Source organism: Channa argus, chromosome 16 (genome assembly GCF_033026475.1).
Source record: "Channa argus isolate prfri chromosome 16, Channa argus male v1.0, whole genome shotgun sequence".
Taxonomy (NCBI): Eukaryota; Metazoa; Chordata; class Actinopteri; order Anabantiformes; family Channidae; genus Channa; species Channa argus.
The window spans coordinates 7,569,996-7,585,827 of NC_090212.1; the positions used below are offsets into that span (position 1 = coordinate 7,569,996).

General features: G+C 39.8%; 1 protein-coding gene across 3 annotated transcripts in view; it reads left to right on the forward strand.

Moving 5' to 3' along the window:
• Window positions 1–15,832, forward strand: part of col12a1a (collagen, type XII, alpha 1a) — a 51,730-nt gene that overhangs the window by 7,263 nt on the left and 28,635 nt on the right. For all 3 annotated transcript variants that reach the window (XM_067479358.1, XM_067479356.1, XM_067479357.1), the window contains exons 8-24: window positions 182–355; window positions 1,077–1,367; window positions 1,514–2,116; window positions 2,838–3,116; window positions 3,208–3,480; window positions 3,596–3,868; window positions 8,945–9,214; window positions 10,664–10,930; window positions 11,154–11,346; window positions 11,454–11,578; window positions 13,171–13,320; window positions 13,403–13,522; window positions 13,669–13,833; window positions 13,934–14,080; window positions 14,269–14,408; window positions 15,128–15,257; window positions 15,541–15,686. In XM_067479358.1, the coding sequence (XP_067335459.1) occupies window positions 182–355; window positions 1,077–1,367; window positions 1,514–2,116; window positions 2,838–3,116; window positions 3,208–3,480; window positions 3,596–3,868; window positions 8,945–9,214; window positions 10,664–10,930; window positions 11,154–11,346; window positions 11,454–11,578; window positions 13,171–13,320; window positions 13,403–13,522; window positions 13,669–13,833; window positions 13,934–14,080; window positions 14,269–14,408; window positions 15,128–15,257; window positions 15,541–15,686 (3,746 nt within the window). The remainder of the gene's footprint in view (window positions 1–181; window positions 356–1,076; window positions 1,368–1,513; window positions 2,117–2,837; window positions 3,117–3,207; window positions 3,481–3,595; window positions 3,869–8,944; window positions 9,215–10,663; window positions 10,931–11,153; window positions 11,347–11,453; window positions 11,579–13,170; window positions 13,321–13,402; window positions 13,523–13,668; window positions 13,834–13,933; window positions 14,081–14,268; window positions 14,409–15,127; window positions 15,258–15,540; window positions 15,687–15,832) is intronic.

Genomic DNA, 15,832 nt, shown 5'->3' on the forward strand with positions numbered 1-15,832 from the left:
TTGCTCTCCTGTCTGAAAGTCTGCCTGCTCTTGGAATCCATTTAATTTCCATCGGATTGTTCATTTTGATAGATATTTGACTTAGTAAAATTTAAGAGTTGTTTTCTAAAAGACACAATGCTCTGAAAATGGCAGGAGTCGAATAAATGTGCTGATGTTGTTGGAACATTTTTTCTTTTAGGTATCAAGGGAGCAGATGAGGATGAGCTTAAGGAAATGGCCTCCCCACCTTACAACAAACATGTGTACAATGTTCCCAATTTTGACCTGATCCAAGAGGTACAGAAAAAGATCATCAAAGAGGTGTGCTCTGGTGTTGACGACCAGCTCATCTATCTGGTCAGCGGCGAGGAAAGTAAGTCAAATGATGGTTTTTCAGTGTGTTTAAAATACATGTACATAGAGTGTCAGGGTTTTGACACGAACAGGAAGCGTTGTTAGTGTTAACTCACAGCTCAGCAAACATTGTGATTTTTGGTAGTCGGTACCAAACGAATTTCAGCCTTAAATTTTTTATTCTATTTCAGCAACAATAGTGGGACGTACTAAGACGTCATTAGTGTTATTGAAAAGAAAATATACTGTGCCAAAAAAACAATAACCTTTTTTTTTTGTGATGATGTATGTGATTATTCACGACGATGTTTATTGTTCCTGACAACCTCAGTAGTCTAATTACTTGTTAGCAACCATCCTTTATACCACATATAAAAGCTCAAAAATAAAGTGAGTTTGGTATTTACTAATGACCTTTGTGACGAAGAAAAATTTTAAAATCTCTTGAACTTGTTATAATTACAGACCTAATTTGAGGCACTTCAGAAAAAAACAAAATAAAATCCATGGACTTCAGGATGAGGGAACTGGAAGTTCAAAACTTCTAACTGATTTACGGGTTTTAGGACATTCCTCCATCACTGTATTTTGCTGCCTTAGAAAAGAAATTCTGTCCCGTTTTCAAAATTTTAGTATCGACTTGATACCAAAGTATTGGTTCTAGAGATATTCTTAGTAATAATACATCTAAAGGTTTTCCAACCTAACATGTTTTTGATTTCCTGTGATTGTTTTCTCAGTGGTGGAGCCAGCCTCTAACCTGCAAGTAACAGAAATTGCATCAAAGTCAATGAGAGTTACATGGGATGCCTCCCTGGGTGATATCACAGGCTACAAGCTCACCCTCATTCCAATGCTAGCTGGAATGAAACGCCAAGAACTGTACATAGGGTCCACACAAACATCCATCAATGTCCGTGACCTTTCCCCTGAGACTGAGTATGAGATCAGCTTGTATGCTCTCAAAGGTCTTAGCCCCAGTGAACCGATCATGGCAATGGAAAAGACCCAGCCTGTCAAGGTGTCAACAGGTAAGGTGATGGGTCATGTGTCTTTGTCTATTTACTGTATATGGTAAATATACTGATAATCTCTCACTTGTTACCTGCTTTTGTATAATGGAAGACATCCTGTATAAGGCCTTTAAGTAACCAAGGACTTTCTTTGTTTTTCTAAGAGTGCTCTCTGGGAGTTGATGTGCAAGCTGATGTGGTCCTGCTGGTTGATGGCTCATACAGTATTGGATTACAAAACTTTGCTAAAGTCCGTGCCTTCTTGGAGGTTCTGGTCAATTCCTTTGATATTGGACCCAACAAAGTTCAGATTAGCTTGGTCCAGTACAGTCGTGATCCACACACTGAGTTTGCCCTCAACACTCACCATGACATTAATGCTGTTGTCAAAGCAGTCCGCACCTTCCCCTACCGTGGAGGCTCCACTAATACTGGCAAGGCCATGACTTATGTCAAGGAGAAGATCTTTATTCCTACCCGTGGAGCAAGACAAAATGTTCCCCGCGTTATGGTCCTAATCACAGATGGAAAGTCATCAGATTCTTTTAGGGATGCAGCAACTGCCCTTAGGAATATTGATGTGGAGATATTTGCTGTTGGTGTAAAGGATGCAGTGAGGTCTGAGCTGGAGGCCATTGCAAATCCCCCAGCAGACACTCATGTTTATGAGGTGGAGGACTTTGATGCCTTCCAAAGAATCTCCAAGGAACTGACTCAGTCCATCTGTCTGAGAATTGAACAGGAGCTGCTCAACATCAAAAAGAGAAGTAAGTAGGAGGATAGAATATGTTCAAAATGATAACCTGGAGTGTTATTACATAATACACAGCGTATGAGTACCTTCACGTTGGTCCATGCTGTCCATAATAAACACAGTCAGTTACCCGGCTCAATGAATAATTTCAGGACAATTTTTACTTTGGACAACAAAGCCAAAGAATTCCAGAAAAAGCAAAACCAGACATTATACTCTATAGATTGCTACCAGGCAATGCACAGGCAAAAATGTATCAACTCACTTAACTGTGGCTTGCCAGTAAACATATCACAAAACCACACATATGTTTCTAGAGCTCTATGACACCATTTGTTATCATTTGCTGTTTGAAAACGTGCCAGCGACTGAAACAACAGTGCTATTTTGACTTGATTATAATAAATCCACACCATAGTTGTGATAGGATAGATATTGTTTCACACAGCGGTAAATTGTTATCACATTGCGCAACGTACTGATTGGTGGGTGTAGCATTCCATGCTTGGAAAATTAAATTTTTTAACACAGTTAGCCTAGCAAATTACAATCATTTATGAATGGCCTGGGCAATGCACAGAGATAAAAAAGGAATTGCTACAGCTACATTAGCTCCATAAACAGCACATATTTATAGTAAAATATAATCATGGTAATCGTGACTATATATGATGAGCACTCGTGCATTGTCCTCAATTGAGAGACATTCTAAACAAGTCATCTCTTATTTTCAGATCTTCTACCACCCACTGACTTGACATTCTCAGAGATTACCTCCAGAAGCTTCCGTACGACCTGGAAAGCCCCCGCTGCCAATGTCATGTCTTACTTGGTACGATTCCGCAAGGCTGAAGATGTCACTGGAGACTACATTACCCTTGCAGTCCCTGGTGATACCACCACAACCATTCTGCCCCACCTACACCCCCTCACCACCTATGAAGTCAATGTTTTTGCTCAGTATGACAAAGGAGACAGTTTCCCTTTGACTGGTGAAGAAACCACTCTTGAAGGCAAGATAGATTTACTCGGACTTGACCCATTGATGCTAAAATAATCAAAATAAGCATATTTAGGATCTATAATAACTTTTTTTTTTTTCAGAGCAAGGCACTGTGCGAAACCTACATGTTACAGAGGAGACAACAAGCAGTTTTAGGGTCTCATGGGAAGCTGCACCAGGTCCAGTGGTCAGGTATCGCCTGTCCTATGTTCCACTGAGTGGTGGGGAAATACTGGAGGAACAAACCATTGGAACAGAGACTACATTAGTTCTCCAAGAGCTTTTCCCCATCACTACCTACCGTGTGTCTGTGTCGGCTGAGTATGCAACAGGTGTGGGGGATGAGATGCAAGTGGATGGTACTACTAAGGAGGGTGAGTTAGAAAAGCTACTGGCCATTAGGAAGTAATCTGTTTACACCAAGTCAAACTTGGCTATAAACATTTGATGAATATAAACATGTATTTAATCCATTTCTATTTCCCTTAGTTCGTGGCTCTCCTCGTGACCTTCGTGTCTTTGATGAGACCATATCCACAATGAAATTGGCATGGGAGGCTGCTCCAGGAAATGTCCTTCAGTACCGCATAGCCTTCAAACCTGCAGAGGGTGGAGAAAGAAAGGAGATATCCGTCAAGGGAGACACTACCCAAGCTGTGCTGAAGAACCTCCAGCCAGCTACTGAATATGAGTTGTTTGTTAGTGCTCGCTATTCCTCTGGTCTTGGTGATCCTCTTCTGGGCACAGGAACCACCTTAGAAGGTAGGGGACTATGTCACACTGTTAATTTAAGAACTCTGAAGCATGGTGGAACTTTTTCTGCAGTGAGTGTGTGAAAGAATGTCGAGCATGCTTTTATTTCCCTGTGGAATAAAAAAACACATTTCTATGTTCACATTCTCTTCTAGGGGCAAGAAACCTCAGAGATTTAGGGATGCACATTTAGGCATATCTTATTAGTGTTTATAGCTTTTCGAAGTGTGAAACTGCTACAGTTAATAATGCAGCGTCTAGTATTTCTCACAGGCTACTAGTGAGCATACGGGCCGTGTTTAAGGAGAAAACAACAGGAATGTGTCACCTAATTCCTTTAGCACAGTCCATAGGTTAGGGTGGCAATGCATCCTGTGAAAATGGGTGGCAGTGTAACAAATTGGTAGCTATGCATTAGTAGCTATGCAGCCATCCACAGACAGCAGGGTTAGTGGTTTGACTCTTGGTTGCTTATGGTGGGGCAGGTGAGCACCTCGCATGAAGCACTATAGATAAAAGAGCTGAATAAACAAACCATTTACCATTTACATTAAGTTAAGAAGCCAACAGAGTTTGCCTGTATGGGTTTTAAATTCTAGTGGGAAATGTATCACAATATGCTGCCCTGGATAAAAAAAAGTCTTCAGTTGCATCTGAACTGGACTGTCCATTACAATGATTTTGATAATCTTTTGGGTTTTAGGGCACAAGATTATTGTTAATGTGCGTTGTTGCTGATAATGATAAGGCTAAGAAGAAATTAGACTTTGCTAATTTAAGTTATGACTCGTCTTCCATTTTTCTAATATGACTGCATGTCTTTAATAGTAACAGTAAACTGACTGTTCAAGTATGATTAGCACTCATTGCTGTCAGCAATTTGAACCCACAAACAGAGGGCTTAAAATTACAGTATTCAATTACTCAAAGAGAGAGAGTTGAATTCTCACTTTTCTTTACATTTCTTGCATCCACTTACTGCACACCACATGGTCTTGTGCTCAAGCCTTCATAAGAAGGCTTTTGCTCATGCTGTGTTCTTTGGAATCAATAAATTTTTACTTTGAATTCCTGACCAGAAAAATATATCTTTGTTTTGATAAGTGAAAGAATTTGGAAGAACGAGATATTTTACTGTTTTATAAACTTTTTCTCAGTCAACACATTGACCAGAGAGCTTGGGTAAATTATGGAGTGGCCACAGGTCAAACCTGTGCTGTCATCAGTTAAACACCCCCGCAGGAAAAAGCTCCATGACAAAGCACTTTGTTCAGCCATCTGTAATAAACTGTTATGACGTCAGCGTGCCTCAACAATGATCACATTGTTTTGAGTGCCACTGACTTTGAGTTACCCTCTCTGTGAAGCCCATGTAGGAGAGAACTGGAAGAGAGTGGCTTGCACAAAGCAGTCCCTTGTGCTCCACAGTAAATTGAAGCCAATACAGAAGCCCTGAGTGGGACAGAATTATAACAATTATAACTGAAATGAGTCAGAAGGGAGACAGGGAAGGTGTCTTAGGGTAAGGAATGCTTATATGAACACCCCAATGTGTATATTGTACACTAACATTGGCAAAATAATTTACTTAAGAAGTGGAAGGTTTATTCAGCATGTGGAAGATGTTACCTAAGAGGACCTTGGAAGCTGTGTGAGCTGTCTGTCTGGTCTCAGGGAAAACCGTCTGTGTGTCTTCCTTCAGGGTGGGGCAAGGGACAAGCACAGGCAGAGTGAGGGCAGGGATGAGTTGAAAAAAAATTGCACATAAATGTGAACCAGAATGCCTTAGGGTGTTCTGGTGGATTAAGCGTTCAGCTCATAACGGAAAGGTCATATGCTAAATTCCTAAAGCAGCCATTATGCCTGTCTCTAAAACAATTAACTACTTGCATGACACTGCAATTTTTTTTCACCAGAGGGAAGTGCCAGAGGGATTCCTTTTTACAATCTTTAACTTGAAGAGCAAGATAACACAAGTGAAATTGTAGCATCTTGGGTTGATTTCCTCTTAAACTTATGCCTTTCAGAACATCTAGGCAGTGCCTGGCTTTTTCAGGTAGTTTTAGACTTTTTATCCACCAGTCAACAGGTCTTTAGAGGTAAAAGGACAAAGGCAGACAGCTTGGCACAGGCATTGAAGGCTTCATCGTTTTGGCTCAGAAGTACCATATGGTTTAGTTAACCAAGAGCAATAAAGTAAATGGATTTCGAAAGGGGGTGCCAGTGCTGCAATGGTAATTTGACAGAATGATGTCTTTCCTTCAGTAATTTTGGAGAAGTTTACAGAATGAGCACAACTGAGTAAAACAGAGCTTAGTTGGTTCCTTTAACTAAGTGTCTGTCATCCTTTATTGATTGCAACCTAAATAACCACTTTCCAACTTCAAAGTTGTGCCCCACAGCTATATAAAATCATTAGGATAATTGTCAGGGAATGAGGTGTTAGTATTTCCTATGTATTTTGCACTGCCTGCTGGCATGGATTTTTTTTTTCACCAGCACAGTCATTAATATTTTCAAGTTTTAGACATCCTTGGCTGCAGATGAGAAGGTTATGTCAGCACATGCCCTGCAAAGGAATCTTTTAGATGATGTTCAGTTGTGTCACATGTGGTTTTAAAGCAATGTGGGTGAGGCTCTAATGTGAACTTGTGTACAAGGTCTTAATTTGAGAGTCTCTTCTTTGATGGATGGGATGCGGTGGCCTTGACAAAGAAATTAAGATAAGGAGATCCAAAATGTTTTTATAACATGAAATTTTATTAACACATTTTATTAATATGAATTGTGTGTATGTTCTTTATGCTCTGTATCTTTTTCTTTGTGTGTGTGTGTGTGTGTGTGTGTGTGTGTGGGAGACAAGGCTATAATAGTTTTCTGTTTTATTCTGATCACACCTTTGGATCTGATTCCAACGAAGCGTTACTGACATTACTGATAAAGTGCAACATTAAATTCTTAAAAAGCTTGCATGTCACATGTTACAATTTTCAAAGTAGCTTTGAATAATAATTTTATTATTGTATGAAATCAACTCCTTTGGAATAGCGTGCCATATCCTCCTACTTGTTTATGTTACCCATGTTGGTCAAACTCTTTCTCCCAGCATATTTATTCTTGAAAACTATCCGTTTACTTCCATGCTAGATAAAACATACAAAAATGTTAACAAACACACTTAAGACAAAAACATCTATACAACTATTAATGTTGGATATTAACTGTAAATTATTCTATGAATAATAAATAAAAGTGGGCTACAGTCTGCAGAAGTCATTATGTATTTGATCCTTTTACCCTTGCTTTGCACACAACTGGAAAAGTCAGTTAAGTTCAAGTTTATGTTCGGCCAAAAGCAAAGGATTGATGATATTTATAAACGGCCCACGCTGTTTTTATGGCCCTCCAAAATTTAGGACCTTTGCTGAGTTTGTGGTCAGTGCCATTATTCTTCCTGTCTGGCCTCTCAGCTCCCAAGGTGCAGATCATTGTGCCTGGCAAGTATGTTTGTGTTATTTCTAGTTCAGATCAGTTTCCATTTCATCCGAAATCGATTGATGCTGAGAAGGAGTCGTAGGGTGGCAGTCAGTAACTAGCATTTTTTGTCGTATGGTTGCTTGAGATTTTTTAATTATTACGTGTTGCACTTGTGGTAAATTTATGGTGCATCTGATTCTCAACTCACGATTGGCTTTTTTAAAATTTAATCTCATCTTGTGAGGTTTGACAAATGAGCCTTGAGATAGACCACCCAGCTGTTCTGCTCTGCTCTTCCCTGCCTTTGATTATTTTTTCATCACGGGGCTGGCATATAGCTGTTTAGTGGTTATAGCTTAAATGAGAATCAGGATCCAGTAAGTTGTTGAGATGGTTCTGTGCCCATTCTCCTGTGGAAGATAGAGCGCCTCTATAACAGCAGCCAGACCAGAGTGTTGGGAATTTCTCTCAACATGAGCATCCCTCTAGGCCAAGCGTGTAATGGCCACTTATCAGGAAACACCCTTACAAAATTCAGTCCACTGTATTTCTGTGGCTCCTTCCTTTCATGATTGTCTCCCAGGAAAAGCCAGTAAATGAGAGACAGAGAGATCTGGTTTTGTCTATTTTGATATTTTTACCAGTCTCAGATTATAAAGACTTGGTCAAACCTGAGCCACTTTCAGACTTGCACCTGAATTCAGACATTTTCCAGACATTCTCTGGGGTGGGTGTATGTGTGAACATAAACACACAACGTACCCGGAATTTACCCAGCCAGGTCCCTAGTGCAAAGTCCAGATTACCTGCACCCAAGCTCATTTGTGAATAGAGGAGGTAATACTGCTTAGAATTCACCATGAGTTAGTCGGCATGTTGATGACGTCCATTTTCTGCAACTGCCCCGAAACAGGGCAAATACATTCTGTTTTCATCCGTCCCGTATACTGTTTTTCATTCCTTGATTAATACTGCGGATACGTCTGAATACATTTACTACTGATATCAACGTAACAACAGCCAACATTACTGGTGAGTGGGTAGTCTCGTCCTCCATCTCTCATGTGCTGGAAGTAAAACATTCTCACTTCCGTAGCTTTGTTTTTGCGTCATGTTCTGCCCCTACTCGAAGTGGCCAAGCACCACCATTTTCCCAGTTAGCCGGTGTATTTCTTCACAAGTGAGAAGGCATCTCACAAGGACTATCTCCCGATGTTGGTTAAGTGTCTGCAAGGAAAACTCCAGACAATGTCAGGACCGGATCCTCCTGACACTCTCTAGAGTTGATGTCTGAAAAGGGCTCTGAGGTGTTAAAGCAGGGACAGATAGATGAGGGTTTGGGATGTGCATTTTATCAATTTTGTATCTCATTCACTTTCTCTAACCACCTGGACAAACTGTTACTGGACTGACGTTCCCTAAGAATTTATATGCCCTAACATGAAAGTTTCCAATCTTAGTTGAAGGACTATACATTGAGGTAATTCAAAACTAGTAAAATAATTGTTTGTTTAATAAAGGTCTAACTTTAGCTCTTGTTACTCTTCTATTTTCAAATCTATTGTGCTAAGGTTGTTACTCAAGGTGTTCTTTTTGATTTCTCCTCAGAGCTTGGTTCACCCAGAGACTTGGTGACCTCAGATGTCACTGACACCAGTTTTGTCGCATCTTGGACTGCCGCCCCGGGTAATGTTCGTCTGTACCGTATTAGGTGGAAATCTCTGATCACTCAAGAGGCTGGGGAAATGACAATACCTGGGGACACTACATCCACAGTTCTGGAGGGTCTCACCCCAGAAACACGTTATCAAGTCTCTGTGTTTGCTGGTTATGACCATGGAGCAGGCCAGCCATTGGTTGGAGAGGAAACCACAGATAGTACGTTACTTCAGCTGCTCTAACCATCCATCATAAACATACTTCCCTAACTTTCAATTCTCTGCCTGTTTTGTTGTCTGATTCTGTACACTGTGTTCTTTTTCTTTCATCCTCTTGATATTTTGGTGAAGATTTCCTCATCTCTTCCTTTGCTTGTCCGGACTGTTTTTTGAAGTGTGAACCTAGGTATATGTGATGTAACTGTGACTACAATGCACAGAAGCCATAAAAGATATATGAGCACAAAAGAAGGACTAAGTAGGTATTATGTGTATTTGTTAAGGTGATGATTTCAGTAGCCAAGAATACAGGTCACGGTGACAGCGTAGCATTTAAGAGATCATCATGTTGTCTGGGCCAGTGACACAGGTATAAAAATTATCCAGCAAATAGTGTTTAGCTGTAATTTTTAGGTGTCGTAGATATCAAAATTAATCAGCATCACCTACTGTTCTATTCATTCTGTTAGGGTAACATAATAGCTGGTGGCTTTTCACAGAGCAATTAAGACTATAGCGTCATTATGGCTGTTATTTATCAACAGAGATGTATGTCCAGCACAACTGCACAGGGTTTTTACTGGATGTGCAGGACAGATAGATGCCAGTCTCTCCATTGTTGAAGACTACAATTATGCCTGGTTAAGAAAAGCAGATTCAATGGAAACTCGCATGCAGTTAGTGAAATGAAATGTGCTTTAGCAAAAATATTTCCATCCATTAGTAGTGTTTGTTGACTCTGGCAAGGATGAACAGTGGCATACACACCATGCACAACCAAGAAGCAGTTTTTTGTAAACTTCAATTTTGACGTTGCTCATTCCTTTTTTCTTGCACTTGCTATCTGTTGCTCACTTTTCTCATGCTGTGCACAAATGTGGTGTCATTGGGCTGAGCCACATATGGCAAACTTGAATGTGCTGCTTTTTCCATTAATAAAAGTCCTCCCTAGGAAACAGAACATTTTGAATATTTTCCTTTGACAATTCACACTTGTCCTTCCTGGTATGAAAATAAGAAACAGTCTATGAACACACAATGGAAAATGAAGAACTATGGCTCTCCTCAAATTCACAAGATATCTTAAGCTTGGCTTCCAAACCCACCAACTAAACACGATCAATCGTGTAAATGTGGGCCTGTTTAATGTATACTTCTGGAAATCAAAAATATCTGGCTAAGTTTATGTTTACATGTAGAATATGTGGAAACAGCAGATTGACACGAAAGACTGTAAGGTAGCCAAGTGTGTGTGTTACTGTTTAGTTTAATTACCAGCAGGAAACCCATATTGTTTATATTTCCAAAGGTATATTGGAAACATAGGTGGTTAAGAACAGATTTAGCACATAGTCCTATCTTAAAAAGAATCATATTGTCCTTTTTTTTCAAACCAACCTTTCATAATTTTTTACTTTTTAACCTTTGTTCTTTCATTTCATCCTTTCAGTCTCAGCCATTGGCAGAGCAATTGCTGTCTCAGAAGAGACTGAGAAGAGCATGAAGGTAACATGGCAAAGAGCACCTGGAAATGTGATCAACTACAGGGTTACCTACAAACCTCAGGTGGGAGGGCGTCAGCTAGCAACCAAGGTGCCTGGTGACTCAACCTCAACTGTGCTGAGACGCCTTACTCCCCTCACCACCTACGACATCACTGTTGTGCCAGTCTACCGCTTGGGAGAAGGCAAAGCAAGGCAAGGACTAGGAACAACATGTACGTTGATTGATCATTCAACACATCACAATTGTAGCCCTGCATGTTGTCAAGTTAAAGAAATTATCCTTTACAAATGTAAACATAATTTTGTTACAATCAATAAACAACTGAAGCAATTTTATAAACATTGTACAATTTATTTTCTCCATATTCATCGGGTTTCTTTTAACTACACAGTAGTGTCCTATTTTGTCAATCTATGCATTCCTCTCCTTTCCAGTGACACCTTACAAAGGTCCTAGGAACCTCAAAACTTCCGAGCCTTCCATGACCAGTTTCCGTGTAACCTGGGATCACGCTCCTGGCGATGTTAAGGGCTACAAAGTCACTTTCCATCCTGTGGGGTATGACACTGACCTGGGAGAACTTCAGGTTGGCCCCTATGACAATACTGTTGTGCTGGAGGAGCTCAGGTGTGTCTTCAGGCTTATTTCCCTTTGTCATAGTCCGACTTTGAACAATAATTCTCTCATATAGGATGCAGAAAATTATTAAAAATAATTTGTTTTTCTATCTACAGAGCTGGTACAAAATACACAGTGAATGTATTTGGTATGTTTGATGGAGGAGAAAGTATGCCACTAGCTGGAGAGGAGCATACCACTCTCAATGAAGAACCTGATCCCCCACCATTTAAGGAACCAAGTAAAGTGATCAAATATTTTTCTACATGTTATTTAATCCAAAGAATTAGAATGTTAGAATGTTAAAACTAATGGTTGTAGTAATTTTTTACTGTGCTTTGGAGACTCACAATTAAGGTAGTGTTTCCAGGATGTTATGTCCCTGAAACCATCAGACATGAGAGACTCTGTATCACAGTATACATTTGTGCTTAAGAAAATACACTTTAAAGTCACGCTCCATAAAAGCTAAAGAGTTTTTTTTTTTAATGCCTTTCCTCTAATTCTCACAAAATAACAGATGTAATGGCAATTCCATCCATCTGCCCTTTCTTTCCTTTCTTCATTGTGTCACTTTGGGCTGCCACTTTTTATTTCCAGTCCAAGTACAGCCATTGTAGATTTGAGCCATGGGCATATAATCTGTTTGTCTTTAAAAATGTTTTACTACCTCGTGAGTCAGAGCAATGCAGGCAGTAACTATGAGAAGGGGAAAATTGTTGTGGTTACTCAAATACTCTGGAAAGGTCAGCCCAACCATTCAGCTGCAGGGTTGGCCCTAATAAGGAGGCAGATGCAGAGTCAGTGACAACTCACAGCCTCAAAACATAGAAGAGTAGAAGACCTGAGAGAATTCAGCTCCACCTTATACTATTTACTACATACAAGTTAATTCTCAACAACTGCAGCTTGGGAGCAAAAAGGGTTCGAGACGTAACTTTCCTTGTCCACACTTTCCTTTTACATAAATTTTCCTTTTTTTGCATTCATTTTAACTATTAGTCGGTATTCATTCCTTTTTTGGTGACCTCCCCTTAACAAATCAAACTATTAGAAGTGCTTAACATTAACAGACATGTTTTTGTACCTATGCAGTCTTTCTCTGTATTCCCTTCTTTGTAGTCAATGTAAGCTTACAGCTTTTTTACAGCTTTTGGTTTTCTGTTTTGTGTGGGTGTTTAAGAAAACAATGTGTAAATCAAATATATAACCTGTTTTCAGTTGCAGACAGCGGCAGTTAGTGCAACATCTGCCATTCCATGTTGCACATCTGTCACCTTTTTTAGGTGCCAAGGATCAGATCCCTTCCCTATCATCACACAGCTATTTGGAAAACAGGACCTGAATATTACCTTGCTGCTCTGCATGACAGTAATGTCTCCAGTGAAAGCCTTTGATATCTCATGGGTCATTAAGGCTGTGTTCTCCTGATTTATTACCTGGGACCAACTCATGGATTCAAAAAGATCAACTGAAAGAAATACTGCCTCAACATGCCTTGGCACAAGAAGATATTAATTATAATACCTGCAAAATCTAACCTGTGATAAAAATACTCTATATATAGTATAGTATATACTAAAGACAGAATGCGTTTCTACTTGCTTGCTGGATGTTTGTTTAGCATTCTGGAAACTGTTTTGATTTGACAAATTGAATTTTTTTCTGTCATGAACTTTTCTTTCTTTCTTTACTTTTACTCACATTTCACATTCCTTTGAACACATTCTATATGATTCAGCGCATACACCATTTTGTGTACATGGCAGTTCAATTACATTTAAAAATGTTCACCTTTGTCCAATTATGACACATTAACTTCTGCTCTCTCAGATGCGATGTGTAAGACCACTGCACAGGCTGACATTGTGTTGCTAGTGGATGGCTCCTGGAGTATCGGACGTCTCAACTTCAAGACCATTCGTGCCTTCATCGCTCGTATGGTGGGAGTCTTCGACATTGGCCCCGAAAGAGTCCAAATTGGTGAGTCGGCAGGTCAAACGGGCCTTATAAATAGAACAAAAAATGTCTCTTTAAGTTTTTCTAAAAGCTGTGGTGTCTTCAGGTCTTGCTCAGTACAGTGGAGACCCCAAGACAGAATGGCACTTGGATGCCCATAGAACCCGGAAATCCCTCTTGGATGCTGTGTCTAACCTGCCCTACAAAGGAGGAAACACTATGACTGGTACTTCAGTCTATTTCTTAATGTTTTTTTAGTGATGGTGTTGGCTCTATTCTTTTTCTTAACAAAAATATTTAGACTGAGTGCCTAAATTTTTTTAACCAGTCTAGTTTTTGCAGATACACCATGAAATTATGTTTTCATTGCAGGTCTGGCTTTGAACTATATTCTCCAGAACAATTTCAAAGAGAATGTTGGGATGAGACCCAACTCTCGAAAGATTGGCGTTCTGATCACTGATGGAAAATCACAGGACGATGTAATCGTAAATTCCCAAAAGTTACGAGCTGAAGGCATTGAACTCTATGCCATTGGTAGGCAAAGTTGTCTTCTGTTGACTTGCACTATATGATTTATTAGAAGTAAAATTCTTATATGTATCAAACTGCTAATAATCTAATCATTGTTGTTAAGGTGTGAAGAATGCTGATGAGAATGAGTTAAGATCCATTGCGACTGATCCGGATGAAATTCATATGTACAACGTGGCTGACTTCTCATTCCTGTTGGACATTGTAGACAATCTCACTGACAACCTCTGTAGCAGTGTGAAAGGACCAGGTATGGACGGCATACGTTTACACCAGTGAATTCACATCTCTGACAATCCAAAGTTAGAGAAACATGGAAGAACACCGTTCTGATTTGCCATGCCAGCTCAATTTCTGGCATGGAAATAATGGGTATAATGTTCAATGTGATGGCACATGCTACAGATTTTTTAACTCTCTATGCTTACACTTAAATAGGGGGTGCACCTGATGCTCCCACTGATCTGGTGACATCTGAGGTCACTCACCACTCCTTCAGAGCCACCTGGACTGCCCCTGATGGCCCGGTGGAGAACTACCGCGTGGAGTACCAGACTGTTTCTGGACGGCCACAACAGGTATACTTGCAATAATGCACTACAACACCGAAACATATTAACTGGCACTAATCCATTCACATAAATAATTGCAGTAAGTGTAGCACATCTTCATTTCCCTCTCCCTCCCTGAGTGAATTTTGGCCTAATGGTTTCCTGGCCCAGTTTTTCTGATACTAATGCGAAACTCCACTCTAATAACCACACTCTCTAATTTCTAGCTTTCTGATTGTTTGGGCTTCTTATTTTTTGGTTGTCTAATTTCATTAGGATCAGGCACAGGGCAAGGAAGATAAAACCCATAACTCTCACTTTAGAGGATTAAAAAGCAAATAATGAATTCGTGAAGGCTTTGGCTCCACAATGTGTGAAATAGAAGGTATTTTTGTCTTTGTCCAGCTCTCATGGTTTTGTTTAACAGTGAACATAGTGGATAAGGTTTAATTATTGTTTATGTATATCAAATGAAAGCACATTTAAGGCCAGTAAAAGTGTGTTTGTTGTTAATTTTCCAATTTCCCATGGAGCTGCTGAGCATTGTGAAGTGTAATTGATTATTATCCTCAAACAAAACCTTTGGCTTATGCACAGTTATCACTGTACAAGTATATATAAGGTAGTGTAGCAATACCAAATATTTCAAGAAGGTATCTACACACATTTAAGCTTCATCAAATGTGACCAAATCCTACCGGTTGCTACTTCAGATGAGATCATCTAACTATTCCCTCTGTTATTAGGTGATTGTGGATGGTACTGAGAACACTGTAGTTCTCAAGAACCTCAACCCTCTGACAAAGTACCTGGTCAATGTCTACTCCGTGGTGGGAGAGGAGAGCAGCGAACCTCTTAAAGGAACCGAGACCACACGTAGGTCTACTCCTTCTGATGGTTTGGTTTACTTTTATGTTTATGTCATTTGATTTATAGGGATACACTTCAAGTGTTATTGGTGCTTTCTCGAATTGTATTTACCAGACTGTAACAGGCATATATAGCATATACAAAAGCTATAAAAAAAGCACTGATTGTTGAGTATGTGCAGTGTAAATAATATACAAAAAAACTGAGATTGCAGTCAAAGAAGCATATAAAGAAAAATTGGAATGTCTTTGCAAATGTTTGCCGATAACGCTATTGTCCTTTTATTCAGTGCCCCTGAGTTCTGTAAGAAGGATGAACATTTACGATGAGCAGACCACCACCATGAGGGTGAGATGGGAGGAGGCAGAGGGTGCTACCGGGTACATGCTGCTCTACAGTAGCATCAATGCCACGCAGCCTACCTCTGAGGAGGAGGTAAGAGTTATTCTGACCGAGAACACAGTGTGACTGAATGAAAAGGCACAGAGTGAATCAGCTGTGGGTATGACAGATTTGGAAAATTAAAAAATACCACAAATGGTTGTGTTTATGGGTGGGGAAAAAACAAACATTCTCGTATG